Raw genomic sequence first — 16,703 nt, 5'->3', positions numbered from 1 at the left:
GCAGGGCAGCAGCTTCTGCTTTCAACATAAATGAATTGTGCCATGCATTGTGTTTGTGGCGCTAAACTTGACACCCTGGTCACCTTATGCTTCTGATTCAACAGAAAACATCAAAGCTGGTAAACGTCAAGCCTTCATTGGGTATCGGTACTTTTACACACAAGAGAGCGAGCCAGGAAAAAAACAGTGGAAATACAGGTTTGAGATTGCCTGATTGAATAAAGATATGCTCTTGTTATTATCAGATCCGCAACCATAAGTCAACAGGAAAAAGAAAACAGCTAAGTGCGAGACAGGTTGACAGGTGCACTCATTTTGATGTAAAGTGATTCATGAACTCAAGTATGGAAGCAGTTTTCAATACTTTTGCTAGCATATGCTCGACAGTAGAGTGGTGAAGTCCAGATAGTGGTGACCATGCGGGCCATCAATGATGACCCTGCTGCAATTATTTCACACGCTGTAATTTACTCATATTTGCGTTTTTTTTTTTTTTCCCCAGCTATCTTGTAATGCTTGCATGTGAGAATTCAAATCAGACACTTTGATAACACCAGTGAAAATTCTACACAGTATTGCATTGAAAACATGCAGTAAAGGGCAGTCAACACAGAAAACATCTACTGTGTAAGATTACTGCAGCTCTTTTTTTCCTTTACCTAAGATTTATCATAACTTTGAAAGATGTAACAATGCATGTCTTCCAAATGCAAACAACTGATCCACAGTGTGTGAAGATAGAGGAATGTTGACTGTGGCGAGTTGCTTTCAGTAAACACAAGCCATTTGTCTGGAAACCTGCAGTGTGAAATAACGTCTGCGCTTGTGTGCAGTAAGTCATTTGTAAAGATCAAGGGAAGGAAGGCAGAGCCACATGAATAATGTTCCCACTGGAGTCATCAGTAAAGTTTATCATTTAATGGAAGAACCTGAGCCAAACTGTATTTCAACTCAAGTGCACATAATATACATACTTTGATATCATTGAAAACTCATCTTATAATTTTACCCCCAAAAAATAGTCCTGAACTGTAGGGATGCTTAAATATGTTTCTGCTTCACTTCACATTAAAATAACTATGTCTGCATTTGCAATTTTTGTAGTTAAAAGATTTTCCTCCTAATTTAATTGATTTGGCCCCATGTAGACTCTCCCTTAATTTTCCAACAACAAAAGTAAAGATCAAAAAAAGACAAACCAAGCAACCAAAAAATTAACATTTTAAAACGTTTTTCAGTTAATGTTCACTCACCACACAAACGCCTGATTACATAAAGACCAAGAAACCTGGTCAATCTAAAAAAAAAAGGCACCTAAACACAACTTGTCTAGGAAATTAGGTTGGCAAAGTTCTTAAAAAAATTAAAAATAAATACTACTACTACTACTACTACTACTACTACTAATAATAATAATAATCCAAAAAAGTTCTAAATGAGTTAACAAATTCAATATTAATATTTTCAAAATGTTTAGTAGCATATTCTATGGAATGTCAATATGACAGGTGAATAACTTAGAAGATACATGTCTCGTTATATGTGGTAGAAATGTAACAGCAATTCAGGAAAAAACACAAAAACAATAGAAACAGGTAAATATGCTACGGAGCTGCTTTGCTACTTCAGGACCTGGATGAGTAGCTGTGATTGATTGAACCATAAATTCAGCTCTTTTCTAGAAAATCCAGAGGGAGAATATTTGTCCATTAGTGGCCATAAGAAGTTCAGGTTTTCTTTTTTTTTCTTTTTAACTGAAATGCTGTGGCATGATCTTTAAAATGCTGTTTATGTTAAAAACCCCATCAGTGTTGCTGATTTAAAGCAATCCCATGAATAAGAGCAGGCCAAGATTACGCCATCAAGATGTTAAAGACGGATTGGCAGTTACAGGGTGTCATGTTTTTGATGGATAGCAGGAAATGAACTTCACAAGAAGTGTTGAAACCGACCGCATGGGGTAAAAGTGCATTCCTAAGGCCTTAGTAGCTTAGCACCGAGACATAATTTAACCTGAGAGTTTATTGCTTTGGCAACGCAGTTCCCTTCCCTGTAGACAAGAAAGTACAGGAAATCAGAAAAAGCAGGCGCAAGCACTGAAGTAGCAACACTGTCCGTCGGTTGCAATCAACCTCAGTGGTCAAAAAAACCCAAAGGTCACACAATCACACACGTGCCAGATGTCCTCGCACGCAAACTGTGTGACTGGCATGAGAGTGAGAGACCGGAGGGTGAATCACACAGCAAAACATGACAGTGTTGTTAGATGCACCCAAGTATTAGCTGTTCGGGTGTGTTTGAGCATGTAAACAACTACATTTGCGTTACCTACTTGTATTGTGTTGTCATGCTTGAGCTACATACATTTTGAGGTAAAATGACACACTGACACAGCAGTGTGTATGTGTGTGTGCCTTTTGTAACTACTTTCATTAGCTAAGCGTCGCAACATATATGTATGGATGACTACTACTGTAGTTTTTAAGGCAGCACATGCAGTTGGTGAAGATATGTACAATATGTCAATAGCTGAGCTGAAACATCTTGAAATTCACAACACACACAAGAGCTGTAAAAAGCATCAGGGGGAATAACCAATTATTTTGGATCAACACAGGAGATGACAATTACCATAACAACGTAAGGCCTTTCAAAAGGACATTTTATCTCACTGATCAATTAAGAAAGAATCCACATGGAGCGATCTTGAAATGTGAAAACACAGCAAATTAGTATTCATCACACATAACTATAGCACTATCAGCTGAAGACGCCAATGAAGAATCACATTCCTATATTGCTTAGCTGAGTGTTAATGCAACTAAATACATTTGTTTCTCTGTCTTTCTCTCTAAACGGAAGTGTGAGCTTTACAACGGCAAACCACAGATAATGGGTGTCCAAGAAGAGAAATACAATTAACGCCACCTAATGAGCAAATTACTTTGAGGGCTATCGACAAATAATTATTCTCTACGGCACCACTTTAAGATGTAGAACTTACTGTATGCACTATAAAAAAGACAATAATCTGGGTTGAGCAAACCACTTTTGCAATGTTATTTATTCTCACTCACTCTGCCTCTGTCTCTCTCACTCTCTCTCTCGCTCACACACACTCTCTTTCAGAATAAAATATGCAAGCATTGATTATAGTGAGTGAAGATAAGTAGAAGTAATTTACAAAAAAGACCACATAAGTCACATGGATAGTTAGAAACCACTAATAAAATTAAATAGAATGAATACCTACCTAAAAGGAAGCAATATTCGTCGACATGAACTTTAAGGAATGTCTGAGCAAAGTTCATTATGTTTTATGTCCTTGTGATTAAATGTTGACTGTTTTATCTTAGACATATGATATTCCACAATTTAAATAAATAATTTAAGGAATGTCCTTTTGCTGATCCTGGGATACTTAGTGGATGTCAATGTGTTGACTATTAAACGCTCAGCAACAAAATAGGCAAAGAAATGTAGATCCTCAGCACCAAAATAGGCAGATAAATGACTTGATTGTGTAATTTCACACTTGATGGTTGAATTGACGCTAAAGAGATCAATACATGAAATTACCATATAAACTCTCATTCATAACCAGGCTATTTAAAAAAAATAGCTGGTCAAAACATCAGATATTTATGCAGAAAGATGAACATGTTTTCATTTTATCTATCTATCTATCTATCTATCTATCTATCTATCTATCTATCTATCTATCTATCTATCTGTCTATCTGTCTATCTGTCTGTCTGTCTGTCTGTCTGTCTGTCTGTCTGTCTGTCTGTCTGCCTGCCTGCCTGCCTGCCTGCCTGCCTGTCCGTCTGTCGGTCTGTCTATCTCATATTTACTATATTTTGAAAACTTTTTGACCACAGCACTTGATTCACATCTTTTAAGTGCTATTTCATAGTTTTTCCATGACTTGACCACATGACTTGAACACTTGAACACATACACACACCCAGATAAGCCACACTGGTCTATGAGCCGCAGGGCTCTAATCCTGAGGAAAAAGTTGCGGCTTGGTCCGAAACATACTCTAATTTCATGAAAGGTTGCTGCTTTTGTCAAAGCCGAAAAGCAGCGCTGAACACGGAGTCTCTCTGAATTACATGGCCTTACATTGTGTAGTGGAAGAAGAGAAACATAATTGAGGGGTAAAATGCTGAGAATTCCCGCCAGTGAAACCGGGCCTGACCATCCCTGTTTGAAGCTCTCGCTTACCGCCTACCTTCCCTCCACACGTTTCCCTCTACTTTTCTTCCCTCTCCTATCTTATCACTCTTTTCTTCATTTCTTGTTTTCTTTCCAGGCCCCCGGGGAGAAACGACGCCCCTCTTGCATGCTATGCCGGTGAAACATTAGCCTCATCTGATACCTAAAACCTGAAAGAGTGTGACCAGTAAACCAATGAAGGCATGTCATCAGCAACACCCACGCACACGCACACACACATACATAACGCAGTCACGCTAGGACTGCATGTGTCCTCTTGAAACACAGGGAGGCTTGATATCGCCCTGTCACTCCTCCTGACTAATAGAGATGACTAACACATGAACACACACAGACGCTACACAAACACAACCATCTTGGAGCCGTTTGGAGCCAGTTACTACACTCAAGAGACAGACTGGCAGACAGAAACGCATACACACACATCCAACATTTATCAACACATTCAATCAACAGTCAACAGAATCAACTATGCAGACAGTCTGACACTGCAAACAATAACATGGGACATAGTGTTTAGCAGACTGCTACGTATTTAGTACCTATGAATGTGGCAACTAAAAAGAAGAATATAAATGATTTACTTCAATTTGGGGGTCACAGACTCGATTCAGGTTTTTAATTGATTTAACTACATTAAAATGTTTTCCGCTTCAATCTACAGATGTGCAAATAATCATCATACTACTTTAGTTTGCTTTGCAATAACAAAGGCAGACAGTATATGTGTGTGTATATATATATATATATATATATATATATATATATATATATATATATATATATATATATATATATATATATATATATATATATACACACACACACACACACACACACACACCTTTTTTTAATATTAAGCTTTGATTTGTAATAAACATGCTAAAAATTAGCATGGGGATAACAGCTACTCTATGAAGGTAGCTAAAAATGGGTTAGCTTTTATAATATAGAATAAGATAAAACAAAAAAAATGAACAAGATACATTGTCACTTCACAGGAAGATCAGTAATAGTCAAAGCCCCCCTTTTTGTAGCAATAACATTCACATTCACAGCCATGTGGCATTCGTGAGTCAGATGGGTTTGCAAAATGCGTAAAGACTGCGTTGCTTTTGATACCCTTGTATCGCATGTTAACCACTCTGCTCATTTCTGTCAAGGCACTGGCGTTGCCTGAAACATTTTACACTACTCTGTAATGATGTCAATCTTTTCTTAATTTATACACTTAAAAATACGTGAAAATTTGTCGTTTTCATACTAAGCTAGCATTGGCTAACATTTTGTTTTGGAAAAAAAAAACGGTCTCACACAAGAGATGGAAATGATGCTTTTGATGTAACTTCTACAAACTTTAAACTAAATAAGATGTTTAAAAAACAAAAACAAAAAAAGAGAATTTGGTAAACTAAGCACCCACATGCAGATTGAAAGGGGAACACTAGATTCCCACATGTCACACGGTAAGCTGAGGGTCATTGTTCCAGTCATCTAGTTTCTCATATATTAAGCAACCGTTGACCTATCCAACTGATCCTGATCCAACAGCTCCTGAAGATGCAGACGTCTCAAGGAAAAAAATAAAAAAATAAAACATCAAATATAAAAGTAAAGTGTTTCTCCTTTTAGCCTTTGAGGTTAGTACTACACTCATCAGTTTTAAACCTCAGTTACAACAGGCAACACTGACATCTAGTCAAGTGAGGTTGTCGTCTTAATAGATAAAACAATTGCGCCTTGGGGTGGACAGGGATTTCTGAGGTCAGGGAAGAAATAACCTTCAGGAAAACGGATTCACATACCTGACAAGAACCTAAGAATAATTGGAAGTCCCCGTCATCATCAATACCTTCCTCCTAACATAATAGTAACACCTCCACTTCTGCTACGAATGGTAAACTAGCTTTGCAGTTGTGCATTAGAAATTAACTGACACATTCTCTTCCTCTGCGCACAGACAGCCCCAATCAAGCCTCAGACACTTACATGTGTTTCATCTTTGGCCCCTGTGGTTCAGACACGCTTAATCCAAAAGAGTAGTTGAGGGGGGAAAAATCCGCTCTGATCATATAATAAACTACAAAATAAGTGTGGAGAATCTTCTGACCATGTTCACTAACTGTATAACCGCTTTATTCCGCTATAACAGGATTTTCTCCATACATCATTACATAAGGGCTGCATTTCATTATTTGACATAAATTGATAGAAGAAGGAAGAAAAGGGTGAAAAAAGTTGGCCGATGACAAATTACAAAATTTAATGAAACAATCATTCCACTTACAGTGCAAATTATGCATGGGCAAACACTTCTTTGTTCTGATGCAATTGGAGACATTAGATATTATGGGCAGACCATTTAATCTAGCAACACTTCTCTGTGGGCAGACTATTTAATCTAGCAACACTTCTCTGTGGATAATTCCCTGTCTCCTGTCAATAGTCTTGACCCCTCTAATGTATATGTACATTGCCTTTTTTCCCTCCCTCATTTATTTCAGTTTACGTCAGCATGACCCAAAAAAACCCTATAACAGTAGCCTTTTGTAAAAATGCCCAAGATGGCACTTAATACATTTTGTTTAAACTCAATATGGCACTACATACAGTCATTTGTAAGGCCTATACCTTAAAAAGTCTATCACTGGAGCTGCAAAGTAGTTCACAGTTCCCCTGGCATTCAGAATCACAAATCCATAATATATCTTAAAAATATAAATTCTAAATGCATAAAAATCTGTTTCAACAACCTACCAAGCAGTATTGCCTCATATACACATTGCCCTTATACACAACAGTTCCACTACTGAGGATGGTAAGGAGGGAGTTCCAATGTGTGTCTACATGTTTTTGCTGATTAGAGAGGCCTGAAGCGTTTGACCCATCATGACCTCTGCAATGTTGGTGGCATGAAAAAAAATAAAAAAAAACATATTTATCTCCTGTCGTGTGTGAGTCAAGTAGATAACCCCTGACCTTGCACTGAACAAGAGGTGGTCTGTCTCATGCTTTGCGGTTAACTTCATTTTGGCCTAACAAAGCACTAATTGTCATCTATGAGGCTACCAACACAACCACCTGCCAACCTTCACATGAAAGCACCCATGCAAACTCGCTCATGCACTTGCACGCACACACAGAACACAGGGAATCCCCTTTCAGTTTCAGTTGTCAGTTTGGACAGAGAACACCTAAGTGAAGAGACAAATAAATTAGTCACCTTATGACTCAAGCGTTCACAAAAAATAGGACTAGCATTCCTTGTCAGATCCTATAAGCAGGTTGTGAGTCAAAGCGGAGGTCTAGTAAACATTTCTCTTCATAATAATATGATTTATGAAGCCCCACTAGTCTTAACATTGCATAAAGATGATATATTTTTTTGTTTTTTTCCCATCTAAGTTGGCAGTCGTTTTGTCACTCACTGAACATAATATCACTTAATGCATTTACTTGTACATGTAGTCAATAACCCTCTGAAAACCCAAATATTGTCAATGTTCATTTTTTAAAAGGCCATGTAAACAGGCACAATAACGCAAACAAGCTTTATTTTCAGGTTAATAAAAACCCACATAAGGCTCATCAGTTTGAGTTCACATGCTAGAACAGGAAGGAAACTGAGTGTTTTTGATACAAAAGAACTTAAAACATGCAATTTTGTTGTGGTCGGAGGGCATAGGGAGAAGCAATGAATTATGGTGCCACTTGCTAAGCAATGATTTGAAATAAACAGGGTGTAAAACTCTGATGCTACAAAGCACCTCATTTTGGGAGATTGTGTGAAACCGATTACTTTCAAATATGAAATGAAAACGGTGTCTATTTGTGTCACATGTAATCCATTTGCCGCGGTCTCAATTAGGGATAACACAGTTAAAATGACCTTATTGGCTAAAATGTAAATGGAAATATTCAATTTTTTTCAAAAACTAGAATTTTAACAAAAACCCAAACGTAAACCCAAATATTGACTGTATGCAAAGGCTCACCCGTTTTCTGGGTTTGTTTTTGTGACAGTCCAAAAATGCTTATTTGTGGCACATCCCTAGTTTTAAGGAAAAGTGCCATCACGTACAGCTAAACAAGACCGAGTATAACAGGCAGTTATACTGCTTTAGACTCCATGTTAGAAGCGTATGAGTAGATCTGCAGTAAATCTGGTGGCATCGTTGTAAAGGAACTAACTAAAGAAAAATATATCGCAGAGCACTGAAGCCACAAAAAGTGACGAGCAAAGTGTCAAAGGAAAATTGTATTTATTCACATTGTCGACTCTCGCTGAAGGTATCACAACTATGGACAAGCATGCACTTATTATGTACAGTACTTAAAAAGTGGGAAATAAATGAAAACATGTTTAATGTTGTAGTTTCTTCAATACTTTCACCCTTTGCTCTAATTACTGTTTTGCACACTCTTGGACAACTGTTAAAATTCGTATGGAGAACTGTAAATGTTAATGTTTGGCCAGAAGCGACCACCTAACTAAAGAAAAACGAGTGGCCATCATTAGTTTAAGAAATTGAATTAGAAGATGTATCCACATTTTTGGCTTGTACTATACTGTAAATGCAAATAAAGTTGATTTGAGTTGAGAGAGGCATAAAGACATGCTGACACAAACGCAAAAGGACGATTAGTACATGCTCTCTTGCCATCCAACATAGCGGGCATGTGTTTTGGCTTGTCTCTGCCTCTCTCCCAGACGTAGTTGCATCCCAGTTATTACTGCTGCAGCTAAATCGGGCCAACTACTAGATGAGTACGAACACTGCGTTCACTTAACCAACATTATGTTTAGGTAACAGAAGCCAGCAACGGACTCCCCGTGCATAAATATACACAAAGACTCGCACAGCGGGGTAGTCTGCCAGTATAAACAAGATCTTATGATGAGAGGCACCGAGTGTGGTAAGCGTGTGTGTGTCTCCTTAGACATTTGTCACGGCCTTTTAGGATTAGTGTCACTGTGTCGAATTTCATCCGAAAACTAAAATAACAACTGGAGACGGTGGAGGAGACCTCGAGTAGGCCAAACAATCGCACAAATCAACACAGCAAGACAAGAGTCAATGTTAAAGGAACATCAGCGCTGAGCAGAAAAAATTGAATTGTTAAGTCTTCGGGCCTAGTAAAAGATAGACGGTGACGAATCGGACGCCTATAAAACTTTGGACAGACTTGACAGATGGATGGAAAAAGAGAAAAATGTGCCAGAATACTGAGACGGCAGAAGGAAACTTTAAACTTAACACAAAGTCTCAAGTTGAAATATGGGACTGTAAAAGTGTCAAACATGGCGTTTACCACTCCGAATACCAAATAATCCATCCATCCGTTTTCTATTGCCGCTTATCCTCACGAGAGTTGCTGGATTGTTGGTGCCTATCCCAGATGTCTACAGCCAGGAGGTGGGGGACAACCTGAACTGATTGCCAGCCAATTGCAGGGCACACAGGGACAAGTAACCACTCACGCACGCAATCACACCTAAGGACAATTTAGACCAATACACCTACCATGCATGAAAGAAAAAAAATCTAAATCAATACGTCTAAAATTTGGATGACTGACGATAGTGAGATATATATATATATATATATATATATATATATATATATATATATATATATATATATATATATATATATATATATATATATATATATATATATATTTTTAGGCAAAATGCTTAAAAGTATTTAAATAGAGTGAGTTAAAAAAATGTACAATGGTAACTTGACAAGTTTAATTCATTTTGTGACCACACAAGTAATAAAGTAAAGTAGTAAAGCGCTTTCATCTCACCACATTGCATTGTGAAAATGAAAGGGTGCGCAACAATGATTATGGGAACAATTGATTATTCTAGTCCGTTATATGAAATAATTAATAGCAGGAAAACAAACTACACGTGTGTGAAATGACGTGAAAGCTATAAACATAAGTCTGAACACACAAAAAAATGGAACAACTAAAACATTTTTAATATAGTGATACAAAACGTCAATATCGATGGCATACTGTATGTTATTTGTTGTACTTTCCGGCCTGTATTTAAGTCTACTGACCTACATCAAAGTTACATCTTGTACACAGCGTACATGTACTGAATTGTACAATAAATGGATTTCACCTGCTTTGGGCAATCTATAACTGCCTTAACGTATTTAATCCGCAATGGCAGAATAGGTTAGATAAAAGCAGGCGGTATGACAATTTAATATTTGTCAACTGAACCACAAATATCTCATGCACTGCTTATCTGAAAACATGCGTGCTTGCCATTTAATTCCTGGGAAAGCCTTACTTAAGGATAAAAGGTTATCATCTGGCAACAGCAATAACAGCCTAGCCTATAATATACACATCTTATTCCTGGATCGCTTTGTAATACGAAGTGATTTGGGCCAGATATGAGCCATAAGCCTATTTTCATATGAATCCCTTCATGTTGTATTTTAATTTGAGCACAGCAACTATCAATCACAGTCAAAGTGATTATACTTACATAGTGTGTATTATATTTATAGGAGGAAATAAAGTTTTACAAGGATATGCATATTAGGATGGAAGGCTTGGAAGTGACGCTGTTGTCAGTGTTGTGCAGTTTGAAAACTAAATTAGGATTCAAAAGTTGTATTGTCACATGCAGAGCGGAAACAGTGTTAACGCAGCAGTGGAACTTGTTTCCTTCACACAGCTCAGAAAAGCATTATCAAAGGGAAGTATAATAAAAGGAATGAACTTAACTGCAGGCATAAGAACAAGTCGGAGCAAAAGGAACGAACAAAAGAGCGGAGCGTTGGAAGATAAGATGGCATTTAGCATGTGCGATGTTGTTAAGAGTGGTAAGACACTCACAGTGTGCAAATACTACGATGCCAACTGAGGCACTGTTTGCACATTCTGAATATATTAAAGTTTTTCGAGCTTCTGGTTTTGTTTTATGTTGATGCAGTTTGCTGTGCTGCTTAAAAGTTGTGTGTATAAAATGTTTGGCTTATTCCCTTGATGTGCCTGTAAACCTAGAGGTGACTGTGTAATGAGGTGCCGTCTTTTTAAATCAGATGTCAAGAGCACAAAGATTCCTGACACAAACATGATACATTAAGTCAAAAAGTCTTGTCTTCAGGACTTCAAAATCAATCAAATAGCCGCACAGATGGAAGATGAAAACGTCATTAAGGTCACGTCTACTTTGAAGAGCCACAAGTCCACAAAAGGTCAACAGCTTGCCTTACCGCTCTTTCAAGAAGTCAACCACTCTTCTGAAGTCATCAATGCAATATTCTCTCTTCATGTCCATGAGTACGCTGTCTGAGGCTGATTGCACGGGAACGTGAAGGAAGGCATAGACTCGCGGATGATTCAATATCTTTGCCATCTCCTAAAGAGGCACATGACAGACAAGGGATGAAGTATCATTTCTTAAATGTTGGACAGCAACACAGAACAAAGTCAGAAGGTCTAAAAAGCACTTGTGAGGCCTGCAAATGCATCCATGCGTCATGGCGTGAAACATATTTAGTTTTTTGCTCTTAATCTGCACTCACACAAAGCATGATTTTTTTTTTCATAAACTGCTTATTCCGTTAAGCTATACATACATTTTTTGTTTTGTTTCGTTTATTGTTTAAGCCGAGTCATTTAAACCCGACTGAAACAATCTGGAGGCTTAGAATTAAGCAAATACATTACTTCAAAAAGCTTCAAACGCCATTTTGCTGTGTTTCACCTCATAATAATACTCTGACAGACCACATTTATTTTTAATATAAATTACACATGTCAAATAAAAAAACAAAACACATTTTTTACTGTTTGTGTTGTTACTGTAGATGTGTCTGCCGTAGACGTGATCCATTCAAAGTGACGCACATTTTAATAGGCCATATGAATTAGGAAGGTTTCCAAAAGTATTAATTTTTTGGCCCTATAATTTTCCCAACTAAAAAGATGGAGAGAGCACAGATGTCAAATTTATATGTCGGACATAATCAAGGTGGTATCATTAGCATGCTAATCACCACAAGAAGGAAAGAGAAAAGGAAGAAGAAATGATTTAATGATTTGCTACAAGAATGTGCTGATTGCAGTCCGTCATCTCATTAAGATCTATTGAAGAAGGTTCCTACTTCATGCGCAGACAAATGCAGATGAGTGCATGTACACGCACACGCGTCGACACACACGAGACGTACAGAGCTCACTAGCAGAGCACCGCAGGGGGTTGACCACTGCAAGCTCCAAATTAGAAAGAATTAATTTAGTTGGAGGAAAAAAGGCGCTTGATTGGTGACAGAAATCAGCTTACTACATGTGTGAGACAATGTGTGTGTGTGTGTGTGTGTTAAAGTAAAAGAAATTCAGGATCATAAAATAATGTTTGCTCCTATGCTTTGTGGAGAAGTCACAATCAAACTATTATTTCTTTGAAAGATCCCCAAAACTACTTTGTTTAGACAATTCATTTGATTGGATATTTGATTGGAGTAAAGTTTTACAATATCAGAAGGCTGATGGAACATTTACTTGCAAGCAATTTCAACAACATTCGTTTTGATACTGAACAATCAAACATCCAACTTTTCAAATAAACAGTCCTCACGCAGGCAAAAAATTATAATCATCCATCTATCCGTTATCCTTAGCCGCTTCTGAAAATGCAAATATGGATCGTCATATAAAACGATTCATGAATTGTTTTTTATATTGCAGGCTCAGTCTTAAAGAAACAATGTGTAATATGTAAAGTAGCACATATGATCGTAATATTTTGGGTTGATCTTGGTTGAACGGACGAGTACATAAAATGGGGCAAGTGCAAGTGTTTGGTTGTCATTTTTAAGGTTTTGTGCCAGGAAGCGTCTGAAGTGTTTCAAACCCTTGTGTTGTTTTCCTTTCATTGATTTCCTCCGCCTTTTCTGTGGTTTGATTTAAATCGTACAGAGTAATGTTTTTGTGCTGCCTATGTCTCATTTTCCCTTCGTTCCTCAGCAACACTCCAGCCAACAAATGTGCTATCGCCAATAGTGTAAATGAATGAATTCAATATAATGCTGTACATCTATTTACAAAATAATTTCTTTCCAGAAGTAATTTTGTAAGTTTACGTATGTCGAGGTGCTATTTATTTGTAAATAACCTAATCCTTTTCAAGCAAAAAAATAAAAAAAATAAAAACAATAATAATAAATAATGGTTCTACATAAATAAATGAAAGGAATGAGAAAAATATGGAAAGTAACAATGCTTTTAATGTCTATCATTTTTTATTGCTCTCTACTGTTTAAAATTAGAAAATCTTTTTCACTTTGTAATAATTGAGCATTATTTTTGTCAGTTCTTTTTAACTGAAAATGATCCCACAGTTGTGATATCCCGTTTTATCCAGGAGGCTTTCTCAGCGTATGTCTGCCAGTGTAGAAAATGGTGGCATTGAGACGGATATGTTAACTCAACTTATTTTTAATATCGACCTCACCGACTAGGTCAAATGTTTTGTTTTGTTTTGTTTTTTAAACCAGGCCTACTTTTAGATTATTTATATAAATGGCTCATATCAGAATACTCATGTATGTGTGTCCTACAGTAAATTTACATTTGGAGTTACTGAATATTATACTCTCTTCCAAGTGTAAATTGGATACCAAATCAGTTTTTTCTAGAATGAAAGGTATTCAAAAATGTACTGCGTGTAATAGTTTAGCATCAAAAACAACTACCCCATAAAAACATTTCAAGTTAAAGACACAATTGTACCGCTAACATTGGTATGACCGGCATGTCCAATGTGAGTTTAATTAGTATGTACAGGTCATAGCAGACACACTGGGATGAAGCCATTCTGTCGCCTTTAGCACATGTGAACTGAGCTTAGTGAGCTGTCAATTACTCTGACATGGATAAAGTCATCTGTCTGTAGGTCAGCAATGGATACGGGGATAGGAACCGAAGCCATGTGTGTAAACTTCTTGTTTCTGCACGATTGTGTGCACCGTAGTGTGTGTGTGAGCGATTTTTTTTTCCCAAAGTAGTATGCAAGCAGCATACTTTATTAGGGTCAGCAATATGATATGTTGCAGTCTCGATTCCCTATCAAGGATGACTCCCTAGATGACAAAGGTGTGCGCGCATTTGAGTACCGGTAGTGAACGAGGCGCAAATGTGGTAGTTTGAGGAGCAGGGCACCGCTGAAGGCAACTGGGGGATTAATCTATAAGGGGAGGACTTTTCATTCACATGAGCCATTTATCGCATGTGTCTGACAGTGTGCATCCCATCCTCCAATCATTATCCACAACCCCGATATGAATCTTTGTCGTTAGCGATCCCTGCAGAGCGCAGGCCTTTTTAGTGCTCAGGACACTTTAGTGAGTCCACACAGAAAATGATGTCGCAAAAACGACAACACGTTCAAACATCACCTCGTGGCATGATGAAAATTTTCTATTAAATTGTGGTACAAGTGCATTTGTGTAGAATTGTTCTGTTTATCAGTTTAATATTGGTACATTGTCTAACTTGTTCCCTCCTTGAAGCCTATCGCTCTCATTCACACAAGCAAGAGACAAAATCCTTTCATCTTCACTATATCAGCTCTGATAGACACACAAATCAGAAAGGTTCTATCGTAACTGGCTTAGCTCAAAGGATCTGATATCTTGCCCCTTAAAATCAGATAGCACTGAAAGGAACATATACGGTATGTGGGAAGAAAAAAAAAACTAGGTTGAAAGATCTCAGATGAATCACACACTAACTTCCATATGTCTCTCCTCTATTTCACAAAAACAAATAAGACTGTGGTGCTTTGTTTTCTTTGGAGAAATCTCTTAGGGGATTTCGACAGTTGCTCCATGAACCGTGACTTTTCTGTTCACGTTCCCTGGCTTGAATTACAGATGAAATGGTGAAATTAACTTAAGAGTTCTAATTCATCTTTTGAATCTTGATTCATTCGCTTCCACAACATGTAACAAAGATTACTGAAGTTTCCAAGCTATTCTAACACCAGCAACACGTTTATTACAATGTTTCATCCTTTAGTGAAATAAGATAATTACTCTATCAACTTATGATTTATTTGGTGGGCATCTCAAAATTGTATGGTAATGTTCAGAGATTTTTTCCAAATGCTTTTTTTCTTCTTTCTCCTTGTTTTTCTTCTCATATTTCATAAATGTGTACCATTCTGCCAAATGCTCTAGCTCCTCTCTGTATTCAAACTCAGAGTGCATTTACGTTTGGATGGCCCTGCTCTAAAAACCATAACTTGTTACTTGGGTGAGCGAACATGGAGTGTCTTTGCATTATGACAGTATCCGTACATCATTGCTTCAATCGGGGTAGCACAATTATCATAACCCTGTTTATTGGAGCATAAAAACAAAAATATTCAGAATGTTTCAGAAACCCAAATTTTAGCATGACCCGGCCTTAACCTGAATATTCACTGCATGTAAACATAGCCATAGTTGTTCGTGATGTGTCCCTAGTACTACTGTTATCGGCAAACGTCACTTTATGACAGCTCAGGAATTTCACAGAGCCGCCATTGGTCTGTAGTGTGAACAAGACACAAGCAGGACACAGCCCTGGAGGAATCTATCTTTGAGAGTTAACGACGAGGAGACATTGTTGTGGGTCCTGAGAGTCTGCCATTATGTTATAATAATAATAATAATAATAATAATAATAATAATAATACATTCTTTTCAAGTACGTTTTTTTTAATGGAGGGTAGTTGACACCCTTGACTAATGCTTACGTAATATGAGCAAATTGAGCACTGATGTGATAACAGTGACCATTGGATGGCGGTGTTTCCACACATCCAACGCAGATATTACTTACGTGCAATTCTAAGTAAGGAATGGAAAGCAATCTTTCATTTGATACCACCCATATTTACATAGACATGGCACACAATATTCTGTTGCCCTTGAAAAATGAGTGACACTGAAAGAGTTAATGGACTTTGCTCAGGCATGGTCATGTTTTGTACCAGGTTTTGCTGGATTAGTATGTGAAAGCAAGGAAGAATTTCAACAAAAACAAGCAGACATAGGACATTTGCTTTCCAGGTGGGTAAGGGCTGGACTATTGATGTGAATCATTGATGAGATGGGACCATCAGTAGAACAGGTGTGTTGTCATGGTGAAACGGCCTCAAAATTGTCGTGACAAATCTCTTGCCCCCTCCCTCGAAGTGAATAAAGCAAATGCCGGGGGAACTCTGTACATGTGCTCGTTATCTCATTTGGCCCATGTTGAAAGAGAATACTTATACTTTGTGGTTTGGGGTGAAATATTTATTTTGTGATGCTGAACTTAGACTTTACTGGTATACCTTACATTTTAGTGACACCATAGCGAAAGCATAGCCGCCATTAAACAAACCCACAAGTTGTATTAAGTGGGTATATACCCAAGGGAGTCTGAGCATAAAA

The 16,703-nt window shown here is 37.5% G+C and overlaps 1 protein-coding gene across 1 annotated transcript in view; it reads right to left on the bottom strand.

Annotated features, from left to right (window-relative positions):
• cdkal1 (CDK5 regulatory subunit associated protein 1-like 1) overlaps window positions 1–16,703 on the bottom strand; it is a 201,086-nt gene that overhangs the window by 62,317 nt on the left and 122,066 nt on the right. Inside the window, exon 10 of the mRNA XM_088409351.1 lies at window positions 11,493–11,638. Within this exon, the coding sequence (XP_088265477.1) occupies window positions 11,493–11,638 (146 nt within the window). The remainder of the gene's footprint in view (window positions 1–11,492; window positions 11,639–16,703) is intronic.

Source organism: Hippichthys cyanospilos, chromosome 3, assembly GCF_059441005.1.
Source record: "Hippichthys cyanospilos isolate Australia breed blue-spotted pipefish chromosome 3, RoL_Hcya_1.0, whole genome shotgun sequence".
Taxonomy (NCBI): Eukaryota; Metazoa; Chordata; class Actinopteri; order Syngnathiformes; family Syngnathidae; genus Hippichthys; species Hippichthys cyanospilos.
This window is presented reverse-complemented; position numbering and strand designations above follow the sequence as displayed.